The sequence below is a fragment of the Neomonachus schauinslandi genome, chromosome 8, assembly GCF_002201575.2.
Source record: "Neomonachus schauinslandi chromosome 8, ASM220157v2, whole genome shotgun sequence".
Classification (NCBI taxonomy): Eukaryota; Metazoa; Chordata; class Mammalia; order Carnivora; family Phocidae; genus Neomonachus; species Neomonachus schauinslandi.
In genome coordinates, this window is record NC_058410.1 from 145,050,623 (window position 1) to 145,076,720 (window position 26,098).

The following is a 26,098-nucleotide window of genomic DNA, read 5'->3' on the forward strand; positions in this document are numbered from 1 at the left end:
AGAGGAACAGGTTAAAGGTGGAACAAAAGATCAAGGAAAGGTAGGCAGAAATGTTAGTGATGAGGTTCATTTGGAAAAACACAAGAAGACATTTCCTATCTTTTCCCCCGGTGGAATCTCCTCACCTTTCTCCTGAACGGAGGCAGCTCCCAAGGTTCAGAATTGAGCTAACCCGTTCTGGCTGGAGCTGGACCCCCAGTGAGTCCTCTGCTGCTGTCATATAAAGCTGTCTGCCCCTGGGACCCTTCCTGTCCCTGTAGGAGGACGAGGATCCAGGGACAATGAGATAAATTTGACCAGGGTGATATATGCGGAGAGTTCTAGAGCTTCGATCCCAATATTAATGGCGAACATAGAAAAGCTGGACAGAAAGTAGAGTTTCCCTTGACCTGCGAGGACAGGGATTAAAGGATAGGGAGGGGAACGCAACTCTGGCCAGTACATCTTGGCCATTTCCCTCACTACATGTGAGAGGAGATCTCAACTCTCTTACCTCTCTCTGGACAGAATACCTGCCTTCTGATGACAGATCATTTCTTTCTTATCTCACCTTTCCTCAGGGATTATCCTCGACAAGCCCTCCCAGTCCAGGAACCGCGTCCTCCCTATACTCTGGGCTGCTCCCGCACCTGGGCCTGCAGCTCCTCGGGCAGGATGGTCAGGAACGCTCCGGCACCAGCAGCTCCACGATCTGCTCCTTGCTGTGCGTCTCCGGCCGCAGCCACCGACAGCAGAGCGCCTGGAGCTGGACTTCTGAGGCCCAAGGGAGTCCTCCCAGCAGAAGTGCCTTAAGTTTTGTCTGAAGAACTCCTGTCAGAAGCACCATTTCTGTGCAGGCTAGATTCTATAACTAGTTGACATCCCTTCTGTTCTGCAGCCCGAAAGGGCTGGACTGAATCCATTCCTGGGCAAAACAGCTCAGAAGACTGGCTCACTACAACAGTAGGGGGAGCTTAAGGCTCATGATAATACGTAACACATCACTGTTAACAGAGATCAACTCCAAACTAGAAACATATTTAGTCAGAGTGAATCGCTGTCATCAGGCCAATGATTTGAAGGTAAAGATGCTCTGTAAAAGATAAAACAAGCACAAGATGTCATTAGACTAATGTCAGAAAATTAAAAGACAATTCAGTCACTTTAGGATTAAAGAACAATACTAGTGGCTTTTAGATCTAGAAACTTCAGTGACATATTCAGATAATGTGAAATATTCAGATAATGAAGAAAATGCAAACAACTTTGCCTGCTTAAATTGCATGTCACAGATTTAGTCAGTTATATTTACAAATCAACTGCTAGATACTTCCAAAGGCATCTTTGGTTTCAGAAGAGTGTGCGTGTCAGTCAAATGTGTCCCACATTTGAGTCAGGGGGCCCAAGTCAATTAACCAAGGCCTGCTTTGTACACAAACCCAGTGAGTATTTTTCAGTCCTTTGCTTACCAGATGCCCCTGCAGCACCTAACACTGCTGGCCACTCCCAGTCTTATAAGAACTACAATCCTCTGGCTGTTTTCCATGAGTTGGTTTCTGTAAAGTGCTTAGACCAATGCCTGGCACTCAGGAAGTATTATATAAGGGCTTGTCAAATAGCTCATTCTTAAGTCTACATTATGGCTCTTCTTCAGCTTGCCAAGAAATGTCGTTACCCTAAGTTGAGACCCAGCCTTCTTCTCATTCCACATTCATTCTGGGCAACCTTGTCCATTCAGTAGCATGAAATCTGAGATGCTGTCACCTAAGAACTCCTAAATCTGATTCTCTTACCCCAGTCTTGCTTTGGAGCTCCAGACCATTATAGCCCAACAGTGTGTCTCAACACCACCAAAAATTAACTCCTCATTTTCCCCTCATAATCAGTGCCTCCTCCAGAATTACCCATTTCTTATTTTTAACTCATTTCTTTTAAAATGGCACATTTGTGGGGCAGTCAGTTGAGCATCCAGTCAGTTAAGCATCCAACTCTTGATCTCAGGTCTTTTTTTTTTTAAAGATTTTATTTATTTATTTGAGACAGAGAGAATGAGAGAGAGCACATGAGAGGGGGGAGGGTCAGAGGGAGAAGCAGACCCCCCGCCGAGCAGGGAGCCCGATGCGGGGCTCGATCCCAGGACCCTGGGATTATGACCTGAGCCAAAATCAAGAGTCAGACCCTCAAAGTCTCAACCAGCTGAGCCACGCAGGGGCCCCGCCCTGACTGTATTTTTTTACAAAGCTTGTAGTACTTAGTACATGCCACGCAGTGTGCTCAGCACGTTTTAATCTTCAGTCCTCAAGTCTAGTTAAAGCTACCTTTTCCACATAATTCCATTCCACACTCTTCATTTCCATAGCCACCACTTTATTCACCAACTTACAGTACTGGTTCTTTCTCGGACAGCTGCACCTCTCTTCTCTCCGCTTCCACTCTCGCCCCCTTCCAATTCATTTACCACACTGCTTCTGGAGTATTTCCAGAAGCCCAGTAGGATGACAGATGCCCCCCCTCTGCAGAGCAGCCCTTCCCATCTACCGTGCGATGCCACAGTTCACTGGGTGCTGGCATGCTGATGAACCCAGCGACTGAGGTGGCCAAGCAGGGCGGGGGAGCTGAAGCCCCTGGCCGGGTCTCTTCTGCAAGGCAGCGTGCATACATTCAGTTTCCGAGCTTACGTTAAAAGTGGAGAAGCACACCGCCCTTCAATGCCTAAGTTCCTTGGAACAGCGCAGGAATGGCGCACTCTTCCTCTTCGCCCCAGCTGCAGCACACCCGCGCCCCCCCAGGCGCAGGGCCCCGCGCTGTCACACCACCCACGCCTCGGGCCCGCCGCCTCGCTGCCACCGGCCTCCCGTTGGTTCAGTCTGCCACGCCGGCTCAGCGACGGGACCCCCGACTCGCCACCCCGCACCTCCAAAGGCCCTCGAACGTCCGGAGATTACTTCCTCCAGGGGCTTCGGCTCTCCTGTGACAGTCATCCGTCCGCCTGACCACACTGTGAGGTCAAGGGTGCCTCTTTTATCCGGCTCGTTCCCGTTTTTACACCACAGAGACCGGCACACATATGCAGCCAATAAATGTGTACTTGATGGACGTGCTAACTCGTCGTCTTCGCCACTTTACCTCACACGGTACCCGCTCCGCTCCGCAACAGTCTGTGCGCACCACCTCACCCCATTTTAAAGTGATAAGCCTTTCTCGGCACAACATGCAAGACCGTGGCCAGCACCACAGACCCGCGCAGGGAACAGAAAACCAGCCGCCGGCCTCCAGGCCGCGTCCAGGCGGCGGGCCACACGGGCGCCGGATCCCGGGGACCCACGTGCGGGAAAGCAGCCGAGCGCGCCCGCGGAGCCCGCCCGCCGAGCGAGCGCCGGTCTCCCGCCCAGCCCCGCGACGGCAGCCCGGAAGTACGTCACGACGCCCGGGCGCGCCGCCTCTCTAGGAAGCCGACAGGACCCGTCCTCTCAGTGGTGGGTCGGCTCCCACCTCCAGCCGGCCGTCGCGAGCTCGGGGGCCTGCGAACCCTCCACTCTGCCGGGGCCCCCCGCGCCCTGCCCCACCGAGGACACCTGTCCGCTCTCACGGAATCACGCGCTGCACACCCCGCTTGTGCAGATCCCACCGGCCACTGGGCCCCCGGGGCCAGACGCAGCATCAGCACCGCCCCGAGCCAAGCGGCACGTGGCTGGCTCTCCACCGTCTCAAGTCTCGTCCTTTGGAGTAACGGAACCACTCGCAGGTGCCCGACTGTGCTGCATCGGCAGAAAGCCAAGGGCATGTGCCGCGCTGGTGACACGGGGCAGGGTCAGCTGCGGCGGGACAGGGCTGGGCTTCCGCAGCCGGGGAAGTGCGCGGGGCAGTTACGGTAACTTACGGAGGGACCGCGCGCAGGATCTGGTCCGCGTTCGTCCTGGCTACTGAAGATGGCTCACCTCCCGCCTTATTCCGGCAAGGTCTCTTCTATTGCCCTCTACCCCCACTTTCCCTCCACAGCTTACAAGTGAGCCTCCCGCACTAGTCCAGCAGTTCCTATACACGGACACGCTCCTTATGCTTCCGAGAGGTCCTCCGTCTCGTCTGGTAGACCAGGATCCCAGCAGCTTCACATTCGGTAGCTAGCTATATCAACAGCGTTCTTATTGTTGTTGTTTGGGGGGGATCCTTTCAAGGGGAGTGTGGCTTTTGTAGGCATACCCACCCTTTCTTACCTAATCCAACAGATGTGTTAGCTAGAATTATTTCAGATCAGGAAGGTGGTGGCTGGCCTCCTTCACAGATGTTCCACCTTAGCTTTCATGAGCACATTGTATTCTTTCTGATTCTATCTCATCTTCTATCTCCTCAGCTGGAAATGTCCGAAGTGGGAAAACCACCCATCCTGTTACGCCTCTTGTCTGAGTGTAATTATTAATACCAAGCCCTTTCATTCTCAAGTGTCCCAGATGGGGCAATAAATTATATATAGTTACCTTATGTCTGAGAACCACTGATAAGCTAGCTAAAATGCAGATTCCCAGGTCCTGCCCTCAGAAGCATTCAGCCAGTCTGGGGTAGTGCCCAGGAAACTGGAGTTCCAACAGCGCAGGTGATTCTAACACAGGTATATATTCAGAAATAGTGGCTTCATCATAGAGTAGAGACATTCGCATGGAAGCCTGGGTGTGGCTCCACAGAGGCCTGAAAACAAAAATCAGTGATTTATACACTGTGCTCTTCTCCTTCTTTTTATGTAAAGCACTGAAACTGGTGAGGAGTGAAGAGCAGTGGGACTGTTTTCACTGCTAAGACACATGCACCAACTGAGAGACAGCGCGATCTCTAGTAATAGCTATTATAAAGATAAAGCACATTTCTTGGTAACACTGTCTCTGCATCTTTTTATTTTTCCTTCTCTTTGGTCACCATTTGTTGGTCTAATCCAGTTTTAACGTGTAATTTTGCCTGTCTGAGTCCTTTTTATGTTCTCACATTTTGGTTCTTCCCTTTTCTCTTTCCCTCCTATTTTGTTGTTGCTGTTGCTGCTTGGAGATGCCTAAAATGTGTCCCAGGCTCCAAGTCTAAGTGTCTGTGAAACTACATATAATTCACAATGATCTCTGTCCATAGTTTTGTTCTTAAAAATTTTTTTTTAAAGATTTTTTATTTATTTATTTGAGAGAGAGAGAATGAGAGAGAGCACATGAGAGTGGGGAGTGTCAGAGGGAGAAGCAGACTCCCCGCCGAGCAGGGAGCCCGATGCGAGACTCGATCCCGGGACTCCAGGATCATGACCTGAGCCGAAGGCAGTCACTCAACCAACTGAGCCACCCAGGTGCCCCGTGTTCTTAAAATTTTTAATGCAATTAAAAATAGATCACTACAAGTGTTTAACCACTTGGGCTTCACTTTTCTCACGTAGGTATGAAATGGGTAAATTCAAAATTTCTTCCTAAAGCTAACATTCTTTGATTCTGTGTTAAAAAGCCCCTACAGCACAACAAAATACTTTCAATGATCCCATGATGCTCACCAAACAAAGACCAAATGCACAGGAAAGTGTTCAAGGACCTCTCAATCTGGCCCCCACTCCTGCGCTTCCTTATAAGAGCTCCATGACCTGCCAAATTGGAAAACGCAGGGCTCTTGAGCCTATCTTTGTTGGGCCTTCCTCACCCTGTTGCCTCTGCCTAAAATACTTTACTCTATCCTTCATCTCCTTCTACAAATAATCTACTTTTCTCTCAACTTCTAACCCAACATTTAACCAATGTTAAATGTTTTTTGAGAAAGTGAGCAAGCACGAGTGGGGGTAGGGGCCGAGGAAGAGGAAGGGCAGGAAGCTGAGCAAGGAGCCCAAATGGGGCTCGATCCCGGGACCCTGGGATCATGACCTGAGCTGAAGGCAGACGCTTAATCAACTGTGCCATCCAGGTGCCTGGACTTTAGATATACTTTTATTTTAAAATATCCTCAGAGATAACTTTTGTCTCACATAGGAAAAATATAAAACAATCTTCCACTATAAATTATGCTTTTTAAAGGAAAAGTATTGTCAGATATAGAAAATAGGAGTCATTTCCAAATACAAAATGTGGACAGAGACTTGGTTCTCCTTTAGTCCTGACTTCAAATAAAAATTACAGTGAAAGACAGTCTTCAGGGCTCTTATCTACAGCTCCAGACAGGTTTTGGTTGCAAAATTGTCAGCCATTTCTTGACATACACTGTCCAACCTCCTAACAGTGCTCAGAGGGGTGCTGGACTATCCCTCAAGAACCAATAAGGCATTTTAATTGGATTTGAATTAATATTTCTTACACTTTGCTCAGCCGTAATACTGACTACTCTTTCAGATTGGACTTTCGAAGGCACAGGGAGGGATGGTTACTGGTTTACCCAGCACCTGAAAGGAGATCAATGCCAGAGACTTCATGGGTTGAATGAGAACAGCCAGGGCAGAAACAGAAAAGAGACAAGTGAGGGTAATGCAGGAATGTAAAAGGGAAACAACTGAGACAGAAACAGTGTGAGGCCCTTAGAGGCCACTGTCCACAGGCTACAGCAAACATCAGTGTACCACGAATGACTAGTGTGCACCCAGATAAGAGAATTAGCGTAAGCGAATTAGAGCAATTAGTATCAGAGAACACGTAGTTAGTTTGGTGAACTCTAAGTCATTTAATCATGTTAACCATCACTGCATTCTAAGCGGTGTATGTCTCTACAGCATATATAACATCTTTTGTTTCTTGGTATTTCATCAGTTGTTAAGAAAATTCAGAATTTTTGAGAAGCTGTGAACAAAACAAACCAAACATCCAATATTCAACTGCAGGTGTAAAAACAGTCCATTAGAAATACATCCTTTAAAATCCTGATCTGTTCATATTTTAAATCTTTTAAGAGCTGATATAATAGAATTATCCAAACATGCTGCTTCGGCATATGCAGAGGCATTTGAGATACTTACAAACTCAGGTTATAATAGTATATGTATTATATTATTATATGGAATATATATTTACCGGAGAAGTTGATTTTATTTCAAACTTAAGTCTACTATATTTTCCTTAACCTCACTTTAAAATCCATATGTATTTCTTTTGGAAATAATTTAACCTCAAGACACACTAAAATACACTCTTGAGAAAATTTAAGATTTTTGGTAAGACCTGTAATTAGCCACAAATGGCAACAGAAGTGGTTTGATATGTTATGACTAAGGATATACAATAGAGCCAAATACACGAGACTGAAAACCAGCCCCATCATTTCTGCATTTCTCTGTACAAGAATTAGGTGCAACTGCAGCCCAAGCTCCGTTTCCTAGCTCAGGTGGAAGTTGTCATTTTAAACAGAGTTTGCTTGAACCACATTTGGGAAGAATGAAACAATCTGACCTTTTAAAGTAGTGACTGTGCATCTATGGGAGTGTGTTAAAAACCGTGGGGCACCAACAAATGAAATACCGTCCACTTGTAAGCAGAACGAGGCGGCTCTGTTTCACGAGCACAGCAAGGTGTGGAAAAGTGCCAACAGTATCCCACCTGTCTGTGTAATAGAGGAGATAAGGGGATATACAGTCACGTTTTCTTGTATTTACATAAAGAAATATTGAAGATACGTAAGATACTAGAAAAATGGCTACATATAAGGCAAAAGATAGGCTCCCTTTTAATGTTGTTCTGATTCTTGAATTGGATGAAGAATGAGTTATCTTTCTTGAAAAGTCCCTCTAAGCAAATTAAAATTTAAAGGTTAAAAGTAATCGGGTTGCCTGGCTGGCTCTGTCAATGGAGCATGCAGCTCCTGATCTTGGGGTTGTGAGTTTGGAGCCCCACGTTGGGTGTAGAGATTACTTAAAAATAAAATAAAATAAAGTGCCCCAAATGAGGGATAAGTGGTCTTTCCTGAAACTCCACTGTAAATTGAACAGAGGCGCTGTGCATTTATTGAAACACATGGATGGGAGGCTTTGTTGAGCTAAAAAGCAAAACCTCAGTGCCCTCTAAATCTTTTAAGTTCCATATGCTAGTAATTTCTATCTGGAGATAAAATCCTTCCAGTGGCTTAGTAGAAAGAACACTAGGAGTTAGAAGACAGGGTTCTAGCTCCAGCTCCATTAACTAGCTGTCCGCATAATCTTACAGCTACTTCCCAGAGCCTCCGTTTCTGTACCAATCATGTAAGGGGACAGAGAAGTGATCTCTAAGGTCCCTTACAGTGTTTCTATTAGGGTTAAGTGACCTGCTGTGTATTTGGTACTCCAATCCAGATTGTCGTCACCAGAGATTTTCCATTCTTTGTGTCCTGGGCTTAGTATAAAGTAAACACTCAATTACTGTTAAGGGAAAGAAGTTTTTTTTAATGCATAATCTTGGTGGTAATCAATAGGTAATGCTGAGAAGCATGGAGCTTATAAAAAGCAATCAACATGGAAGACTGATCATACTTTTCTACTTTTGTATGTGTTTGAAATTTTCCATAACTAAGAGTTAAAGAAAGCAAAAACTGAAAATGTTTGTAAGTCACAGGAAAAACGCAGAGGCCTATATTTTCGTAACAAAGATCAGAAGCGAGATATCAAATTTTTAGCTAAGTTTCTTGATCTGCACAAATTTAAAATCTTGAGCAGTATCTGCTACATCTAGCCACTGAGGTACTAGTAACACATGGTTGCTTCAATTTCTTGGATCCTAACTGCAGACTGAGTTACTGGAACTCTACAGAGTCCTCCTGTAGGGAAAAGCCTTTTGTGTATTTAAGGGAGGATTCATCTGCCCCCTGTTGTAGGTCAAAAAGAAATGATCACATCTTATGAAAACAGACAATAGTCAAATCGTTTACAGGTTTTACTGCAATTATTTTTAAATTAATTTTTAAATACTATTTAACAATTTTGTGTTCAGGCAGCATATAATTTTTAAAAACTTTTTAAAAAAGTTTCTTAAAACTGGGATGGAGAAGTTTTCCTGAAGTACACCTAGAAAACCTCTTGCACAGACGTGTGTCAGACTGGAGACTATGTTGATAAAGTCACACAACAAGATTCAGTATTGCAAAGCGTGCATGTTGTTGACCCCAGAGAACCTGACAGATGTACTTGAGATATAATGCTTCTCTCAGCATAAAAAATATGGACAATTTCACTGGCTCTTCTCGGAGCTTCCCCCTCAAGAGGATTAAACTATTTTTTACCATTACCTTACCTCAGGGACAAAGCAGGAACCTACCCTGCGACCCTGCTAGCGGTCTGACGTCAGGAAAGGCTGCCCTACCTGTTCCGAGGGGCCGGCTGGACCCAGCACGGGGTGGATCTTCCGATGCTGAAGGAGGTTGCAGTGGTAAATGAAGTTCTTGCCGCACTCCTCACATTCGTAAGGCCTCTCCCCGGTGTGAATTCTCTGATGCTTAATGAGGACCGAGCGCCGACTAAAGCTCTTACTGCACTGACCGCACCGGAAGGGCTTCTCCCCCGTGTGGATCCTGAGGTGATGGAAGAGGCCGGCGTTCTGACTGAAGGCTTTGCTGCAGATGCTGCACTGGTAGCGCTTCTCCCCGGTGTGGAGTCTCTGGTGCTGGAACAGGCCTGACCGCTGGCCGAAGGCCCGCCCACACTCATCGCACTCGTAGGGCTTCTCCCCTGTGTGGGTTCGCTGGTGCTCGATAAGGATGGAGTTCTGGGTGAAGCTCTTGCCACACTGACCACAGACATACGGTCTCTCCACAGAAGAGCTTGCCCGCTGCCTTTCCAGTCTGCCCTCGTGGTCACAGGTGTCTCCACACTCAGGCATCTGAGTAGTACCACCATTCAGTTTTTGAGGTACTTCCACAGGAGATCTCATTTCCTTAGAAAGCTCCCTCTTTGGAGCTAACTCCACATTCCAAGTCCCAGCCTCGTCACCTGAAATAATAAGTGGATCACGTGAATGTTAGGTTTCCAAAGGAAAAAGGGAAAAACCAGCCGGGAGAGTGGGCGGCAGGGGACGAATAAGCACGGTTTCTGTTTACTTTCACTTTGCCCTCAGGAAGAAGACAGGCTGAACTGTACCGTTCAGGTACAGAGGCTGTCTGCCTCTTCCGGCAGACCACAGACCTCCTGAGGGCAGGGAGCACGTCCACCTGGCTCGTCCCCGTCTCCCCAGGACCAAGCACACCGCCTGGCGCGCAGCAGACACTGAACACACATGCTGAACCGATGGACACTCAGGGAGGGAGCGAGGCCTCCTGAGGAAATTCTGATCCTCACCCATCTCCTGAACCGGGCACAGCTCTCGCGAATTGCACGGACGCAGCTCTTCCAAGGGCTGGAGCCAGCCACCTGACAACTCCTGGGCTGCTCCCTGAGTTGCCTTCTCCTTCGCAAACTCTCCCTGTTCACAAGCATAGATTGGGACCTGGTGGAAATTAAGGACAGTTAGGAATCAAACATCAGAGACACTTTGGAAGGGGGCCTTCCCAGGTCCACTATATAGGAAAAGAAGAACCAAGAAACCAGCAACAAGAAAGAGGCAGAGAGATGGAGAGCCCACAACAGACCACATGAGGCGCAAAGAAATCCTCCTCCTCTTCCTCTTGCTGCACTGAAATCCCACACTTGCTCCTGCAGGTACAAACCTCTGTTCTCCCATCTTCCACCTGCTCTCCCGGCTCATCCAGCTCCCTCTCCAGGTCCTCCAGCGCAGTCACCGCGTCCTCCCCACTCGCTGGGCAGTGCTCCCGCACCCAGGCCTGCAGCTCCTCGGGCAGGATGGTCAGGAACTGCTCCAGCACCAGCAGCTCCACGATCTGCTCCTTGCTGTGCGTCTCGGGCCGCAGCCACTGACGGCAGAGCTCCTGGAGTCTTCGAAGAGCCTCTCGGGGCCCAGGTGTCTCCTGATAGCAGAACTGCCTGAAGCGTCTACGAAAGAGCTCTCTGGTATGAGGGTTATCTCTTGGCAGGCCAGATTCCTGCCCAGAGGCATAATCCCCCTCTTCCTCTTCTACCTTTACTGCCAGAAGTCCTTCCTGCATCTCTGAAGTCTGAAGGGCCAATGCTGTGGCCATCTTAGGCTTAACACTTCAGAAAAAGAGTCTATTCTCGATGATTCCTCTTTGATCTTTTCTTCTGGAAATCCCAAAATCTAAAAAATAGTTGCAGAGAAAAAAATATTAAAATGTTGAAAATCTTTTCTGCTGGCAGGCACAGGGAGTATCTGTAACAAAAGCAATCACTGTCTAGTGAATAACACTGAATGTACGAGTAATGGTAAGGACTACGCAAATTTTTTTTTTTATTATGTTACCGATAGAATGGGAGAAGATATTTGCAAATGACATCAGATAAAGGGCTAGTATCCAAAATCTGTAACGAACTCATCAAACTCAACACCCAAGGACTAGCAAATTCTGATGCAGGTGATACTGGAAGGCAAACAGAAACAGAATACCTCCCCTCCCCCAACCGGGTCCCAACACACACACACACACACACACACACAGTTTTATCAAAGGAAGGGACTATTTTGATCATCCTGAATGAATTGTCTCAAATAAGTCAGCTGGAACATAGAGGGTTTCCATTTGAATGGCAAGATAGGAGACCCAGAGTAAGTTTTCAGTTGAATGGAGGTAAACCAGCATTTTGGTGCCAAGTGGTCACAGAGGACACTAAGAATGGGAGAAAAGAGAAACAAAATGGAGAAGGGAGAGAAAGGAAAGATAAAAGGACAGAATGAGGAGCAAAGGAAATGCTCTTGGGGAGGAGAGGCCCAGTCCCCCCAGTCAAGTGAGGCATGGAGGAGAGAGGGCTGTTTGGGGTGGGAGAGATCTGGGATAGAGACCTGGTCCTCCAGGCACAGCCTCTGCAGGCCTATCTTTCTAGGTGGAGATAAAAGATAAAGATAAAATAAGATCAGGGATAAAGAGCACAAGAGGCTGGGGCGCCTGGGTGGCTCAGTCGTTGAGCATCTGCCTTCGGCTCAGGTCGTGATCCCGGGGTCCTGGGATCGAGCCCCGCATCGGGCTCCCTGCTTGGTGGGAAGCCTGCTTCTCCCTCTCCCTCTCCCCCTGCTTGTGTTCCCTCTCTCGCTGTGTCTCTCTCTGTCAAATAAATAAAATCTTAAAAAAAAAAAAAAGAGCACAAGAGGCTGGGAGCTTGGTAAATTCTCAAATCTTGTAAATTACCACTATTGTTATTTTCCTTACAAATTTTATTGAAAGATTAAATGAATCCTAGTGATCAAAACACTATGGCAAAAGAATCAGAAAGTAGTCAACTGAACTGGTCTTGAATCAGAGATGTTAAAATGAAAGAAATATTGATTCTGGTATTTTAAAACAGAGGTAGACTTTGAGCTGTTTCCTGTCCTTTAATTTCTTGGAAATTGTTTATTTTTGAATCTCCTTGAGGATGGAGAGGGGGCAACTGTGTGTAAAATAAAATTAATGCTCATAAAGAGACAAGTGTCTATAACCACTTAAAGCTTACGATAAAATCTTAACCAGGATAGAAATTAATGAAAGCAATTTTCTTTATAAGATTGATTGATTGATTATTTATATATATATTTGAGAGAGAGAGAGAGCACACAGAAGGAGAGGGAGAAGCCCAACTCGGGGCTCGATCCCCAAGACTCCAGGATCATGACCTGAGCCGAAGGCAGACGCTTAACTGATTGAGCCATCCAGGTGCCCCATGAAAGCAATTTTCTGAAAGAATATTATGTAGCCTAGTGATTTTGACCAGGACCCTCAGTAAAAAATATTTTATAATGAAAAAAAAAAAAAGAAAGAAAGAAACATTTTATATTGAGACCCAGAACACCCATATACATGTGCACATGAATGTATGTTTGTGCATGAGATACACACACACACAAGAAACTGAAATAATAATTTCACAAAACACTATGTATCCTGAATTACGTGACACATACTCCTATTTCTTAAATCTTGCTTTTTTTTTTAAACCCCAAAACAAAACACCCTGGTCATAGCCTACCACATAGACTTCGTGATCCCCATGAGTCATGACCCAGAGCTTTAAAAAGTTTCCAAATTTAAGTAAAATGATTATAATTCACTGTAAATATAATCCAACACTCTTCTTAGGTACTGGCACGCATGGCAAAATAAAAAAAAAAAACTAAGGACAGTGTATTTATTATTGAACACAGCTCACACTACAAGAAAAGTTAAATCCATATTCCCACTATTAGTTATACTTATTAAGGAGGGAAAAACCACTGGGGTGGGGAAGCATCCTTCTGAGTAATCTGCAAACATAATCCCCTCCACAAATTTCTAACACGTCTGACTTCATTGACGTCTACAGTCACCACCCCAGGAAGAGTCAAGAGGGTTTTTCCCTCCAAAGACAGGATTCCTGAGCTCTTATTTTTTCCCCTAACTTTTCTTGGTGCTGACTCCCTATCACTTTGAGTTCCACATTATCTTTTTCTTGCAAAACTTCTCACACCACTCATTCATTTAGCAAATATTTATTCAGAGCCCATTATATTCCAGGTATTGTTCTAGGCACTAGAAATGGCCAACAAAACAAAGTCCCTACTTTGATGGAATTTACACTCTAATTACAATATTAGTAACAGCTGACATTTATATTGCTTTTAAGGTACCAGGCATTGTACTAGATGTTTTACATATATTAACTCACTGACTCCTTGAAACAACCGTAAGGTTTTGTTATTACCCACATATTGACAGATGAGAAAACCGAGACCCAAACAGTTTGAGTCGCTTGCCCAAGGTCTCACATGCAGTTAGTGGTGAAGCTGCATTTCCAACCCAGCAAATCTACTTCAGAATTCATAGTCTCAACCAGTACCCCACTATCTCTCCTGTACGTGGGCAGGAAGAAGGGAACAGGATGAAGGAAGGAGCCGACGGGCACAGACAGTAATGAAATAGATGTCAAACAGTGATAAATGCTATAGAGAAAAATAAAGGTAAAGGAGATGGGGAGCAGGGGGAAGAAAGGTCTCTGTATGGAGGAGTCAGGAAACTTTACCTTGCTGATAAGGTAAAGTTTGAGCAGAAACCCAAGGGACGTGAGCAGCAGTCACGTGACTATCTGGAGAAGACCTGTTCCGTGCAAAGGGAAGGTTGAGTCCTTGGAGGTAGGAGCATGCCTGGATTCTTCCAGGAACAGCCAGTTGGACCACCAACGTGGCTACACAGAGAAACAAAAGGTACAGTCATGAGAGAGAAAAGCAGGCTTTGGGAACAGACTGAGATGCTACCGTAAGGACTCTGCTCTAGTCTAAGACATGTGGAAAGCCATCAGAGGTTTTCAGCACAGGGATGACCAAATTTTACTTACATTTACTATAAAAGTTTCACTGGCTGCTGTGACAACAGACTTTGGGAAAAGTGGAAGCAGGGAGAGAAGCTATCTAATAATCTAGGGAGCGATGAGGGGGCTTAAAGCATGGTCTGCAGAGTTTGTTCTAGGGTGTGGAAGTTCTGGGGTGCAAATATCAAATAGGTCAATGAAGAATATGTGCTCTCAATTAACCAAGCATGCCCTCAAAGGATTAAACACCTACTTCTTCCCTCTTGCTCTGTCAACTTTCTAGGCCCTGAAAAATATCTTTTTCTTATTTGCTGCCCATCCACTTTGGTTTTAAGTCAAAGATTTTCTATTCACAGAAAATGCAGCTGAAGCTTTGAGCTCTGCTCATAGAAAATCATTTCTGCTATATGGTGTTTCAAATTTTTACTCAGTTTCACTATGATCAATCCTCTCTATTCTCTGTATAGTCTAGGCTCCCTTTTGCTTTCCTTTCTTGATTTTGCTTCTGTGGGGTGGCCTAAAATCCCACAGCCTCACACAGCACATTGTAGCTCCTCTTTCAACCCAGTGCCTCTAAAAGGCTTCCCAATTATTTTATAACCCTGCCCTCCTGGTCACAAACAGTTTTTAATCTCTTTTAGGTTCACCACCCCATTGTACAGGTCTTCCTCGACTTAAAATGGGGTTATGTCCTCATGAACCCATCAAAAGTTGAAAATACCACACGTTGAAAGTGTACCGAATACACCTAATCTACCAAACATCATAGCTTAGCCTCACCTACCTTAAATGTGCTCAGAACATTTATGTTAGCCTACATCGGGCAAAATCGTCTAACACAAATCCTATTTCGTAATTAAGTGTTGAAAATCTCATGTACTTTATTGAATATTGTACTGAAAGTGAGAAACAGAATGGCTGTATGGGTACAGAATGGTTGTATGTATATATCAGTTGTTTCTCATAATTTTTTCTCAAGAAAAGATCAAAACTCAAAATTCATAGTAGTGAACGTGAATCACTTTCCCATCATCGTTAAGTTGAAAAATCATTCTTCATCGTTGGGGACCATCTGTACATGCCAGGTATATAATTAGCATAATAATCTCTTGCACTTAAAAAAAACACATCTGCATTTTAAAGCTGGTTTCTCCTAGAGGCCCAGCAAGCTCAATACTCCCAAATCTACGATGACTCTCAGGGCAAAATGCTCTTTACCAAGGATAGGCATGTAGGTGAAGACCAAGCAGCATGCAATACAAATGTGTCTTTATCATAACGTATCCCCACGCTCTCCCCTCTGATGTCACCATCTAAGGCCCCCCACTACTTACTGGATGCATCCCCACATTCCCACGCCTGGCTCAAGACTAGTCACATCTCTAGCCCCACTTGTGGGGCCCCACTCTTGTTTTCCTCTATTCCACATGCAAAAACTGCCAGCTCCACTTAGGCTTTTCTTCTCACTATTCTTTCATCAGGCTTTCCTCATCCCTGGTCTATGCCCATGGTCTTCCCTTCTGCACTTATCCAAACCCTACCCAATTTCTGCACCTTGATTTGAATCTCACATCCTCTGAGGTCTTCCTCACCCATTCTATCCACCCTCTTCCTCCTTCCGGCTCTTACTTACATCATGAGCCCCACCTTTCACCCTCAGTCACAATCTATCCTGCAGTTACTTCTCATATTAAAAAAAAAAAATCCAAAACATACAGAATAAAGAATTCCTTCATCAGAAGTAGACACAAAGATTAGAATGGATCCTTTCAGACTTTCTCTGTCCATCTTTGAGTGCACACACACATAACATAGCTCTTATTTTTCTTATTTATCTGCAATAAGTAGAAGGTAGTATGAGGTAGCAGCTCTAGTTGTGAATCCTGACTTACTAACAGTGTGATCTTGGGCAAGTTACCTGAGTGATTTTTCTGACCCTCAATCTCATGTACAAAATGAGGACAACTACTCTGTAAAGCTGTCAAGGGTAGTAAATGAGATAATGCACATAAACTGGTTTTGCACAAAGGCTGGCACATAATAAGCTTGCAAATCAACCACCTTCTAAAGAAATAATGTGCAATTTTTGGTTTAAGGTGGCTTAATCAATCGCAGCTACCTACTCTTGGGGCCAAGGTCATGTTTTCCGCGGCCCAAAGCACAACGTGGGAAGTGGGTGGGGAAACGTGCACTATACAGGTGAACACACAAATAAAATCGCTGTCTCATCAAGTTTGCAGACATACTCGCGAACACATATTCGTCTTCAGATTCTTCTTCTCCAAGCTTAAATCCTAACTGGAAGCTCAGGACTACTGAGGTCCGAAAGGTGCAGGATCAGATTCAAGTGAGAGAAGTAACCTCCTGGGTGGCGGCCGTAACGCTAGTGCAGAGTCGGCGCGGCAAACAGACTGGAGCCACAGCCCGGACGTGCACCCCGACGACAGCAGCTGCACGACCCCGGGGGGCTTACTTGACCTCACTTTCTTCCTCGACGTTAAAAAAGGGGGCAGATGGGGGAGCTGACATAATAGCAGCGCCTACCACCTAGAGTTATGAGAAGTGACTAATACTCGTGAAGTGCTTTCAACAATGCCTGCCTGGAACAGAACAACTGCTATTTAAACATTCGCTACAAAAAAGGAAAATCCACACAAGAGCCTCTGCCGTCGGTGGACCAGACTACGCGAGGCTGCGGCGGAATATAAAACGATCCCTGCTCATAGCTTAAAGTCGGGCCCCAGCAGAGAGCCCCGGACGCGGGAAAATATCCGAGGCGGCCGACAGGGTGAGCACCGAGCCGCCCGGACCCCCGGACAGGCGGTGGACGGGCGGGGAAGAGACCCCGGGGCGGGGCCGGGGCCGGGGCCGGGCCGCCGCCCCGCCTCCCACACTGAGCCCGGCGGCGCGGCGCACACGCCGGCCCCTTCGAAGGCCCCGGCGGAGCCCGACTCCGAAGCTCACCGGGCGTCCGTGGGAGGAGAGGCCACCGGGCCAGACGGCACCACCTCCGAGTCCTTGACAACCGCAACCCGAGGAGAGCCAGGCTACAAAGGCCGGAAGTGCGTCACGCGGGCCGCCTCCCGGGGACGACGCTTCCGGCCGCGTTCCTTCTAGCAAGCCCGGAGGTCTCACGCCTCTGTGATCGCCTCGCGGAATCTCCTCTCCAGGCGGAGTGAGGCGCTGGGAGGCCCCAGGGGGGCGATTGTAGTAACGCCAACTTGGAGTTTTGCACCTATTACGTCGTTCATTCTGAATAGCAACTCTGTAAGTTAGGTGCAATTATCCCCATTTAACAAATGAGGAAACTGACGTGCATTGCTCCCGCATTTGTTGTCATTCCTGAAAAGAAATAGTTTTTTGTGCACTTTACTTAATTGCACAAGATATTCCAGGCTCCTTTTGTACTTTTCCTGCTCTAGACCTAGAATCCACCATTGTTCCATGAAGCTCTGATTCCTTTCAGTGGAGAATGGTATACAGAAACCAATAGGTAAGCTCATTGGCACTGGATGTATCATTGCTTCTAGGCCCTATCAATGATTATATTTTCTTCAGGATTTTATAGAATGTCTCCAATTCAAATACAAGTCCACAGTTTGTTTGTTTTCATTTACACCACTGCACGTTTGTTTTTCCTTTTCCTTTCTGTTTTTCCCCACGGAAAACCTGGTTCCCAACCGCATCCATATATATTCATCCAATTTGCTCTATCTTAAAGTATAAACAAAATAGTTTCACATTTACAGGGCCGTATCACTAGCAACAATATACCTGATGTGTGGAGTTCAAAATTTCTTTGCTTGCTTTGCTTGTTTATTGGTTCTTGAACTATATCCCATTAGGGGGAGTGTAGTCAGAGTACTGTATACATATATTAATTTGAATTCTTTTCTCTTTATAGTTGTTATAAACTTGATATACAGTTAGGATCATTTGTTTCTGTTTGTTTTTCCATTTCATGGTTCGTTTTCCTTTCATCCCTTTTCATTTCTTTTCTGAACATGCAAAACACTTAGTTCAAAATCTAAATGATATAAAAGGATATATCCAGAGTTTTGCTTCCATCCCTAACTCCTTTACTCCATATACAGTTGACCCTTGAACAACATGGGTTTGAACTGTGTGGGTTCACTTATACACAGATTTTTTTCAATAAATACAGTACAGTTCTATAAATGTGTTTTCCTTATAATTTCCTTAACATTTATTTTCCCTAGCTTACTGTATTATAAGAATACAGTATATTATACATATAACATACAAAGTATGTGTAAATCTACTAATTATGATACTGGTAAGACTTCTGGTCAAGAGTAGGCTGTTAGTAGTTAACTTTGGGGGAGTCAATAGTTATACATGGATTTTTGACTGCATGGGGGTCAGTACTCCAACCCCTGCATTGTTCAAGAGTCAACTGTATACTCATGCCCCATTTTCATTAGTTTTAATTTATCCTGTCTTTCCTTCCTCTTTCCCTTCTTCTTTCCTCTCTTCTCTACTCTTTCTTTTACAAAAATAATCACTTACCTTCTTTACCGCTATGAATTATCATATTAAATACATTCTTTTGCATCTTGCTTTATCGCTTACTAAAATAACCTGGAAATTATTTGTTCACTGAAATATCCCTCTTTTTATTTATTTATTTTTTGCAGTGGCATAATACTCCGTCATGCGGCCGTACCATAATTTTTCCAACCAGTCTGTAAGGGATGGGTATTTGGATTGTTTCCAATATTTTGTTTTAACAGATAATGCTACAATGAAAAATGAAGAAAGAGGAGGGAGGAGAGAGAAAGGGGAGTGTCTTTGCAAGCATTGTATTATTTTGCACTCAACAGCAAAGTGTGAGAGTGCCTGTTTTCACATAGCCTCCCCAACTGTATGTTTTCAGGTTTTTTAATTTTGTCAGTATGACAGGTCATTGGGTATTTCTTAAGCAACCACAACCCCAATGCTGAAAACCCTGTTAAAAATGGATTCATAGTATACTCCAAAAACTATAAAACATTGAGGGAAGAAATTGAAGATGACACAAACAAATGCAAAGAGATTCCATGCTCATGAATTGGAAGAACAAATATTGTTAAAATGTCCATATGATCTACTGATTTAATGCAATCTCTATCAAAATACCAACAACATTTTTCACAGAACTAGAACAAATAATATTTGTATGGGACCACAAATGACCTTGAATAGCCAAAGCAATCTTGAAAAAGAACAAAGCTGGAGGTATCACAATCCCAGATTTCAAGGTATACTACAAACTTCTAGTAATCAAAACAGTATGGTACTGGCACAAAAATAGACACATAGATCAATTGACAGAATACACAACCCAGAAATAAACCCACACATATGTGGTCAATTAACCTTTGACAAAGGAGACAAGAATATCCAATGGGGGAAAAGACAGTCTCTTCAATGAATGGTGCTAGGAAAATTGAACAGCTACATGCAAAAGAATGAAACTGGACCACTTTCTTACACCATACACAAAAATAAACTAATGGATTAAAGACCTAAATGTGAGACCCAGTACTATAAAACTCCTAGGAGAAAACATAGACAGTAATTTCTTGACATTGGACTGAGCAACATTTTTCTAGATATATCTCCTCAGGCAAGGGAAACAAAAGCAAAATTAAACTATCAAGACTACACCAAAATAATCAGCTTTTGCACAGCAAAGGAAAACATAACAAAATAGCAAGGCAAAATACAGAATGGGAGAAGATATTTGCAAGTGACATATCTAATAAGGGGTTAATATCCAAAATATATAAAGAATTTATGCAACTCAGCACCAGAGCCCTCAAATAATCCAATTAAAAAATGGGCAGAAGACATGAATAGACATTTTTCCACAGAAGACATACAGATGGCCAACAGACACATGAAAAGATGCTCAACATCATTAATCATCAGGAAAATGCATATCAAAACCACACTATTACTTCACATCTGTCAGAATGGCCAAGACCAAAAAGACAAGAAATAACAAGTGTTGGTGAGGATGTGGAGGAAGATGAACTCTCCATGCATTGTTGGTGGGAATGTAATTTGGTGCCACCACTGTGGAAAACACTATGGAAGTTCCTCAAAAAATTAATAGAATTACCTTATGATCCAGTACTTCCACATTTGGGTATCTGCCCAAAGAAAACAAAAACAGTAATTCAAAAAGATATATGCACCATTATGTTTATTGTGACATTATTTACAATAGCCAAGATATGGAAGCAGCCCAAGTGTTTATTCATAGATATAAAAAAAAAAAAATGGATTCACAGTGCCACATGTTAGCAAAGATTATGGAGCAATGAGAACTTTCATACGCTATTGATGAGAGTGTAAATTGTAGTACTATTTTGGGGAAACTCTTTGGCATATCTCTTAAGCTGAACACATGCACATTCTATGACCCAGGAGTTTTACTTTTAGAGATAGCTACCAGAAATGAATATATATTTGCATCTAAAGACATGTCTGAGCAGCATTTTCATAGCTCTAAAGTGGAAACAACCCAAATGTCCATTAACAGTAGGATAGATACAAAAAGTAAAGTTTATCCATACAATAGAATACTATGCAACAATAAAAATGAACTACAGCTATAAGCCACAGTGATAATTTTCACGAACATAATAGTGAAAGAAGGCAGACACAAAAAGATACATACTTCATGACTCCATTTACATAAACCTCAAACTGGGAAAACTAATATCTGCTGTTAGAAGTCACAACAGGAAGGAGGATGGAGCACAAGTGGGGCTTCCTGGGAATGGGTAATGTATTTCTGGACTTTGGTGGTGCTTATGTGGATGGTTTCACTTTATGAATTTCATTTACACTATAACTTGTGTATTTTCTTTTTTTTTTTTTTAAGATTTTATTTATTTATTTGACAGAGAGAGAGGCAGCGAGAGAGGGAACACAAGCAAGGGGAGTGTGAGAGGGAGAAGCAGGTTTCCCGCCGAGCAGGGAGCCCGATGCGAGGCTTGATCCCAGGACCCTGGGATCATGACCTGAGCCGAAGGCAGACGCTTAACGACTGAGCCACCCAGGCGCCCCTAACTTGTGTATTTTCAAGTATAGATATATTTCAATAAAAAATTTTTCGTGAATGTTTTTTTAAAATCAAACCATTTTACAGTTGAAGAAACCAAGGTTCAGAGAAATGAAGTATGTTGCTGAGCTCAGCGGAACTGGGACTTAAATCCAGGTTTCCTGATCAGGTAGCTTCCTTAGCCCTGAAAGATCCTTTAGCTAGGAATCTTTGCATATGGGTCTTAAAGGGGCCATTCTTTTGTTGCAAGTTTAACACAGTGTTCATTAGACAAAAATATAGTTATTAGTAATACTTAGATACATATGTATGATAATCTTCTTACTTGGCTATCCCACAAATGCTTCTCAAATAGAAGTGGAGATATATATATATATATATATATATTTTTTAAGATTTTATTTATTTGTCAGAGAGACAGTGCACAAGCAGAGGGAGCAGCAGGCAGAGGGGGAAGTAGGCTCCCCACTGAGCAAGGAGCCTGATGTGGGACTCAATCCCAGGAACCTGGGAACATGACCTGAGCTAAAGGCAGACGCTTCACCAACTCAGTCACCCAGGCATCCCGGAGATATATATATTTTAAAGTCGAAAGAGACCTAAAATTATTATACAAGCTCTAAGGTCATTATATAGAAATATGGAGTGTTTTATTTAAATAAGGTGATTGATAAAATAGAACAGATCAGAAAAATTTGAAACACATCTAAAATTGTGTTCTCTCTCCCTCTCTCTCTGTTTTATGTGTGTGTGTATATACATTAATCTCTCCAAATAGACAATATAAATAAGTGAAAATAATTCTCAAATTAGGGAGGTAGGAATCTAGAGGAATTTTTTTCTTTAAAAAATATCCTTTAGGGGTGCTTGATTGGGTCAGTGTGTTAAGTGCCTTAGGCTCAGGTCATGATCTCAGAAACCTGGAATCAAGCCCCACACAGGGCTTCCAACTCAGCGGCGAGTCTGCTTCTCCCTCTCGCTCCGCCTCTCTGCCTGCTTGTGCTCTCTCTCAAATAAATAAAATCTTTAAAAATATCCCTTATTACCAAATTAAAATGGATTTAAACTGTATTTTTTTCACAAGTCTTTTTAATATCATTAAAAGAAGCCTGTTAAGTTTAAGGGACCTCCAACTCAGGAGTTTTACATATTCTCATTCCCCACTTACCGCTTTTTCTTCTTGCTCTATTCTCCTAATCTCTTAATATCCATACACCACTGTATCTCCTAGTTCTAATTTTGTTTCTTGCACCCTTTACCATTCATTCATTCATATGTAGATCAGTTTTTTAGCACACATTTAACAATTCAGAACTCAAAATATTTAGGACTGTTGGCACAGATTGTTTGCCTACCAAATAAGTATTCTTTTTTATTAGATGACAGGACTCCAATTTTTATGTGTACACTGGCACCTGGAATTACATTTCCTAGCTACTTTTTTTTTTTAAACTTTTATTTTTTAAGATTTTATTTATTTGCGAGAGAGACAATGAGAGACAGAGAGCAGGAGAGGGGGGAGGGTCAGAGGGAGAAGCAGACTCCCCGCCGAGCAGGGAGCCCGATGCGGGACTCGATCCCGGGACTCCAGGATCATGACCCGAGCCGAAGGCAGTCGCCCAACCAACTGAGCCACCCAGGTGCCCTCCTAGCTACTTTTTTATTTTATTTATTTATTTGAGAGATTGAGGAAGAAAAGGAGCAGAGGGAAGGAGAGGGAGAAGCAGATTCCCCACTAGCAGCGAGCCCAATGTGGGGGCTTGATCCCAGGACTCAGGGATCATGACCTGAGCTGAAGGCAGATGCTTCACGGACTGAGCCACCCACACGCCCCTTTTTCCTAGCTACTCTTGCAGCTAAGTGTGGTCATGTGACTCAATTCTGGCTAATTAAATGTAAGAGGAAATGTGTGCATTCTGAGAAGGCTCCATGAAAGACCCCGAGTTAGCTGAGAGAATCCCTTTTATGCCCTTCCTGCTGACTGGAATGCAGAGTTGATGGCTGGTGCTTCAGCAGCCACGGGAAGAGAAGAAGCTGCATGCAGAAGATGATGACAACGTGAGAGGAACCTGGATCCCCGATGACCCCACAAATAAACTACCAACCATAAATGATCTGCTTTTAGACTTCTTTTACATGAGAGAAATACACCGTGTGAATTTTTCAGATTTTTGTTACTAGCAGCTGATCATAAATTCTGACCTATGGGGTCTGCTCCTTGACTTAGTTTTAGATACATACGTATGATAATCTTACTCAGCTATTCCACCTCTTATGTGAGATGCTTCTCAAATATAGAGGTGGAGATATATTTTAAAGTCTAAAGTGGCCTAAAATTATTATACAAGCCAAAAGGTGATTATATAGAAATACAGAGTGTTATTTTCAAATAAGGGTGACAGATCAGAAAAATTTGAAACATATTATCTAAAATTATGTTCTCTAACCTTAAAAAACTAGGGTTTTCTTTTCCTTTTTGTGTTAAATGTGATCCTATCATCTCTGACTGAACTATCTCTGCTTCCTCCCCCAAACACAGATATTTAGGAAACACAATTTGGAGAAAGGGTAGAGAATTAGTCAGCAATGATGCCTATGGTGCCAGAATGAATGTATATGGTCAGGAAAAAAAGGGAAGAGAGAACAGGTGAAAAGTGGCATTGTATTCAGTAATTCATCACCCACTCGGTAAATTATGTCAAAAATGTCAGTCACCCAGGCTCAAGTGTCCATAGCTTGCGTTACCCTCCAAGGTTGTTACACTTGGAAGTTTGAGCTCTCCCTTGAAACCTGGGGGAAGTTAGGGTCTGTCCATTTATAAGTACACTGGCTAATCAATATAAAAAGGATAGCTCTACCATTAACAGTAATATCAGACTTAATAAAAATGACAGATAATACCCTCAGGGTCACTTGGTCCCTGAAATAAGTCACCTCCCATGTGGGAGCCATGCTAAAGGGGAGTATTCTCTAGTTTATCCAGTTTAACCTCCCAGTGGTATACTCTTTTTGATCCCTGCTACCCATCTTCTAATCCAGGGAAGTAGCTATATTTTCTTTTGACTTGAATCATCCTCTGCTCTGTTTGGGGAAGACCTCACAACTCCTCTCCAGAACCAACCTATTTTATTTTTCTCTGCATTAACATAATGGTGCCTGAACAAGGAGCACGTCTTGGGACCATCCCAAGTGGATGTGCAGTGCACGGGGGCACCACTGGACAGGAGGTCCCTCTATCTGCCATTGCAGTGTGGCTTCTATCTGGGTCAGCACTGCAGCCTCTGTCCTCTGGAAGGGTGACCAGTGCCTCCGTGAACACTCGCTGTTCTCCAGTGCTCCAGAAAGGGGCTGTCCTTCTCTTCCTGAAGGAGCAAGATCTTACTTTTAGAAGGTAATCCTGATGGTCACCAAGTTAACTGAAAGCACACAAACCTTCGGTGCTCTTAAGTGTAGGTACTCAACAGGGTCATTAGTCTTTAAGCCATGCCATTTTTAGTGGAACATTAGGAACACTGTTATACAACCTCTTGGAGACTCAGCACCCAGAAAACATCTTTATTCTAAATGAGGTTAGTCAGACATATGTAAAACTTTCCCAACAAAGGAAAAGAGGGCATTCGGGGCATGAGCAGGGAAGACAAAGACATGGAAGCCTGAGTGTACTTGGGGTGGCTGGGCAAAATGAGACCAATACAACAGAGCTGCTGGACAGTGAAGGAAAATAACATTGGAAATCCTGGAACAAATTTATGGAGGACACTCCTGAATGTTTACTTTCATTGTGAATAGGATGAAACTGGCCATTCTGAAGCTTTGCGCTTTTAATTAACTAGCGTTCAGGCCTTGAAACATAATGGGGTTGGCTCATTCGAAAGAGGGAGAATCTACTCTGTGGGTACTCTGATGTCAGAGGAGATTGGGAAAGTGACCTATTGAGAGTTCTCACACGGCTCATCTAAATTCTGCCAGGAACAAATGCTGCTCAACATTTTTACAATAATTTAAGCAACGTGGTTTTGATCAGTTGTGTTGTTTTGTTTTAATGTTGAAATGAGACCTGACCTCTGTTTGAAGGACTTTCCATACTTATTACACACATAGAGTTTTTGTTGTGGATTCTCTGGTGTTCAGTGAGATGTGAGCTCAGACAGAGGGCCTTCCCACACTTGTCACATTCATAGGGTTTCTCCCCAGTGTGAATTCTGTGGTATCTGTTAAGGTCAGAACTTCCACTGAAGGCTTTTCCACATTCATCACATTCGTAGGGTTCTTCTCCTATATGAATACACTGATGTTTAGTGAGGTTTGAACTTTCCCTGAAGGCCTTCCCACAGTCAGTGCACTGGTAACATTTTATTAAGCTATGGTATCTCTGATGCTGAGCAAGTCCCGTGCTGTTACTGAAGTTTTACCACAGTCACTGCCCTCATACGGTTCCTCCCCATTCTGATTTCTCTGATGTTTAATAAGAACTGAGCCTTGACTAAAACTTTTACCACACTTATTACACTGACACAGTTTTTCATCCGTGTGAATTATGAGGTGCTTAAAAAGAGTTGTGTTTTGACTAAAGGCTCTCCCTCACTCTTGACACTGAAAGAGCTTTTCCCTGTGTGGATTTTCTGATGTCCAAGAAGACTGATGCTATGCATGAAGCTTTTCCCACACTGATCGCATCTGTGTTGTTGTCCTTCCTCTGAATTTCCTTGATGGCTGCCAACCTGTGCTTGCATTCATGAAGGTCTCCAAAATGGGTCCCCCGG

At 43.8% G+C, this 26,098-nt stretch overlaps 1 protein-coding gene across 3 annotated transcripts; it reads right to left on the reverse strand.

Moving 5' to 3' along the window:
- Window positions 1–6,618: 6,618 nt before the first annotated feature.
- LOC110586801 (zinc finger and SCAN domain-containing protein 23-like) lies at window positions 6,619–11,010 on the reverse strand. 3 transcript variants are annotated; one of them, XM_021697097.1, is made up of 4 exons: window positions 10,582–11,010; window positions 10,214–10,361; window positions 9,243–9,868; window positions 6,619–6,758 (listed from the first exon to the last, which is right to left on the reverse strand). In XM_021697097.1, exons 1-4 carry the CDS (start codon window positions 11,008–11,010, stop codon window positions 6,732–6,734), a joined length of 1,230 nt encoding a protein of 409 aa, XP_021552772.1. In that variant the 3' UTR covers window positions 6,619–6,731. The 3 variants fall into 3 exon arrangements, with proteins under 3 accessions (XP_021552772.1, XP_044773383.1, XP_021552770.1); XM_044917448.1 differs by lacking the exon at window positions 6,619–6,758 and having other exon boundaries at window positions 9,129–9,868; window positions 10,603–11,010; XM_021697095.2 differs by lacking the exon at window positions 6,619–6,758 and having other exon boundaries at window positions 9,129–9,868.
- Between the last annotated feature and the right edge of the window lie 15,088 nt (window positions 11,011–26,098).

Bases quoted from the DNA above. Each gene is read 5' to 3' on its own strand.
- LOC110586801 (XM_021697095.2), bottom strand. From the start codon at position 11,010: ATGGCCACAGCATTGGCCCTTCAGACTTCAGAGATGCAGGAAGGACTT. The intron at 10,362-10,581 runs GTTTGTACCTGC...AATTTCCACCAG, and splicing joins TGGAAGATGGGAGAACAGAG to GTCCCAATCTATGCTTGTGA. The intron at 9,869-10,213 runs GTGAGGATCAGA...TTATTATTTCAG, and splicing joins GTGCCCGGTTCAGGAGATGG to GTGACGAGGCTGGGACTTGG.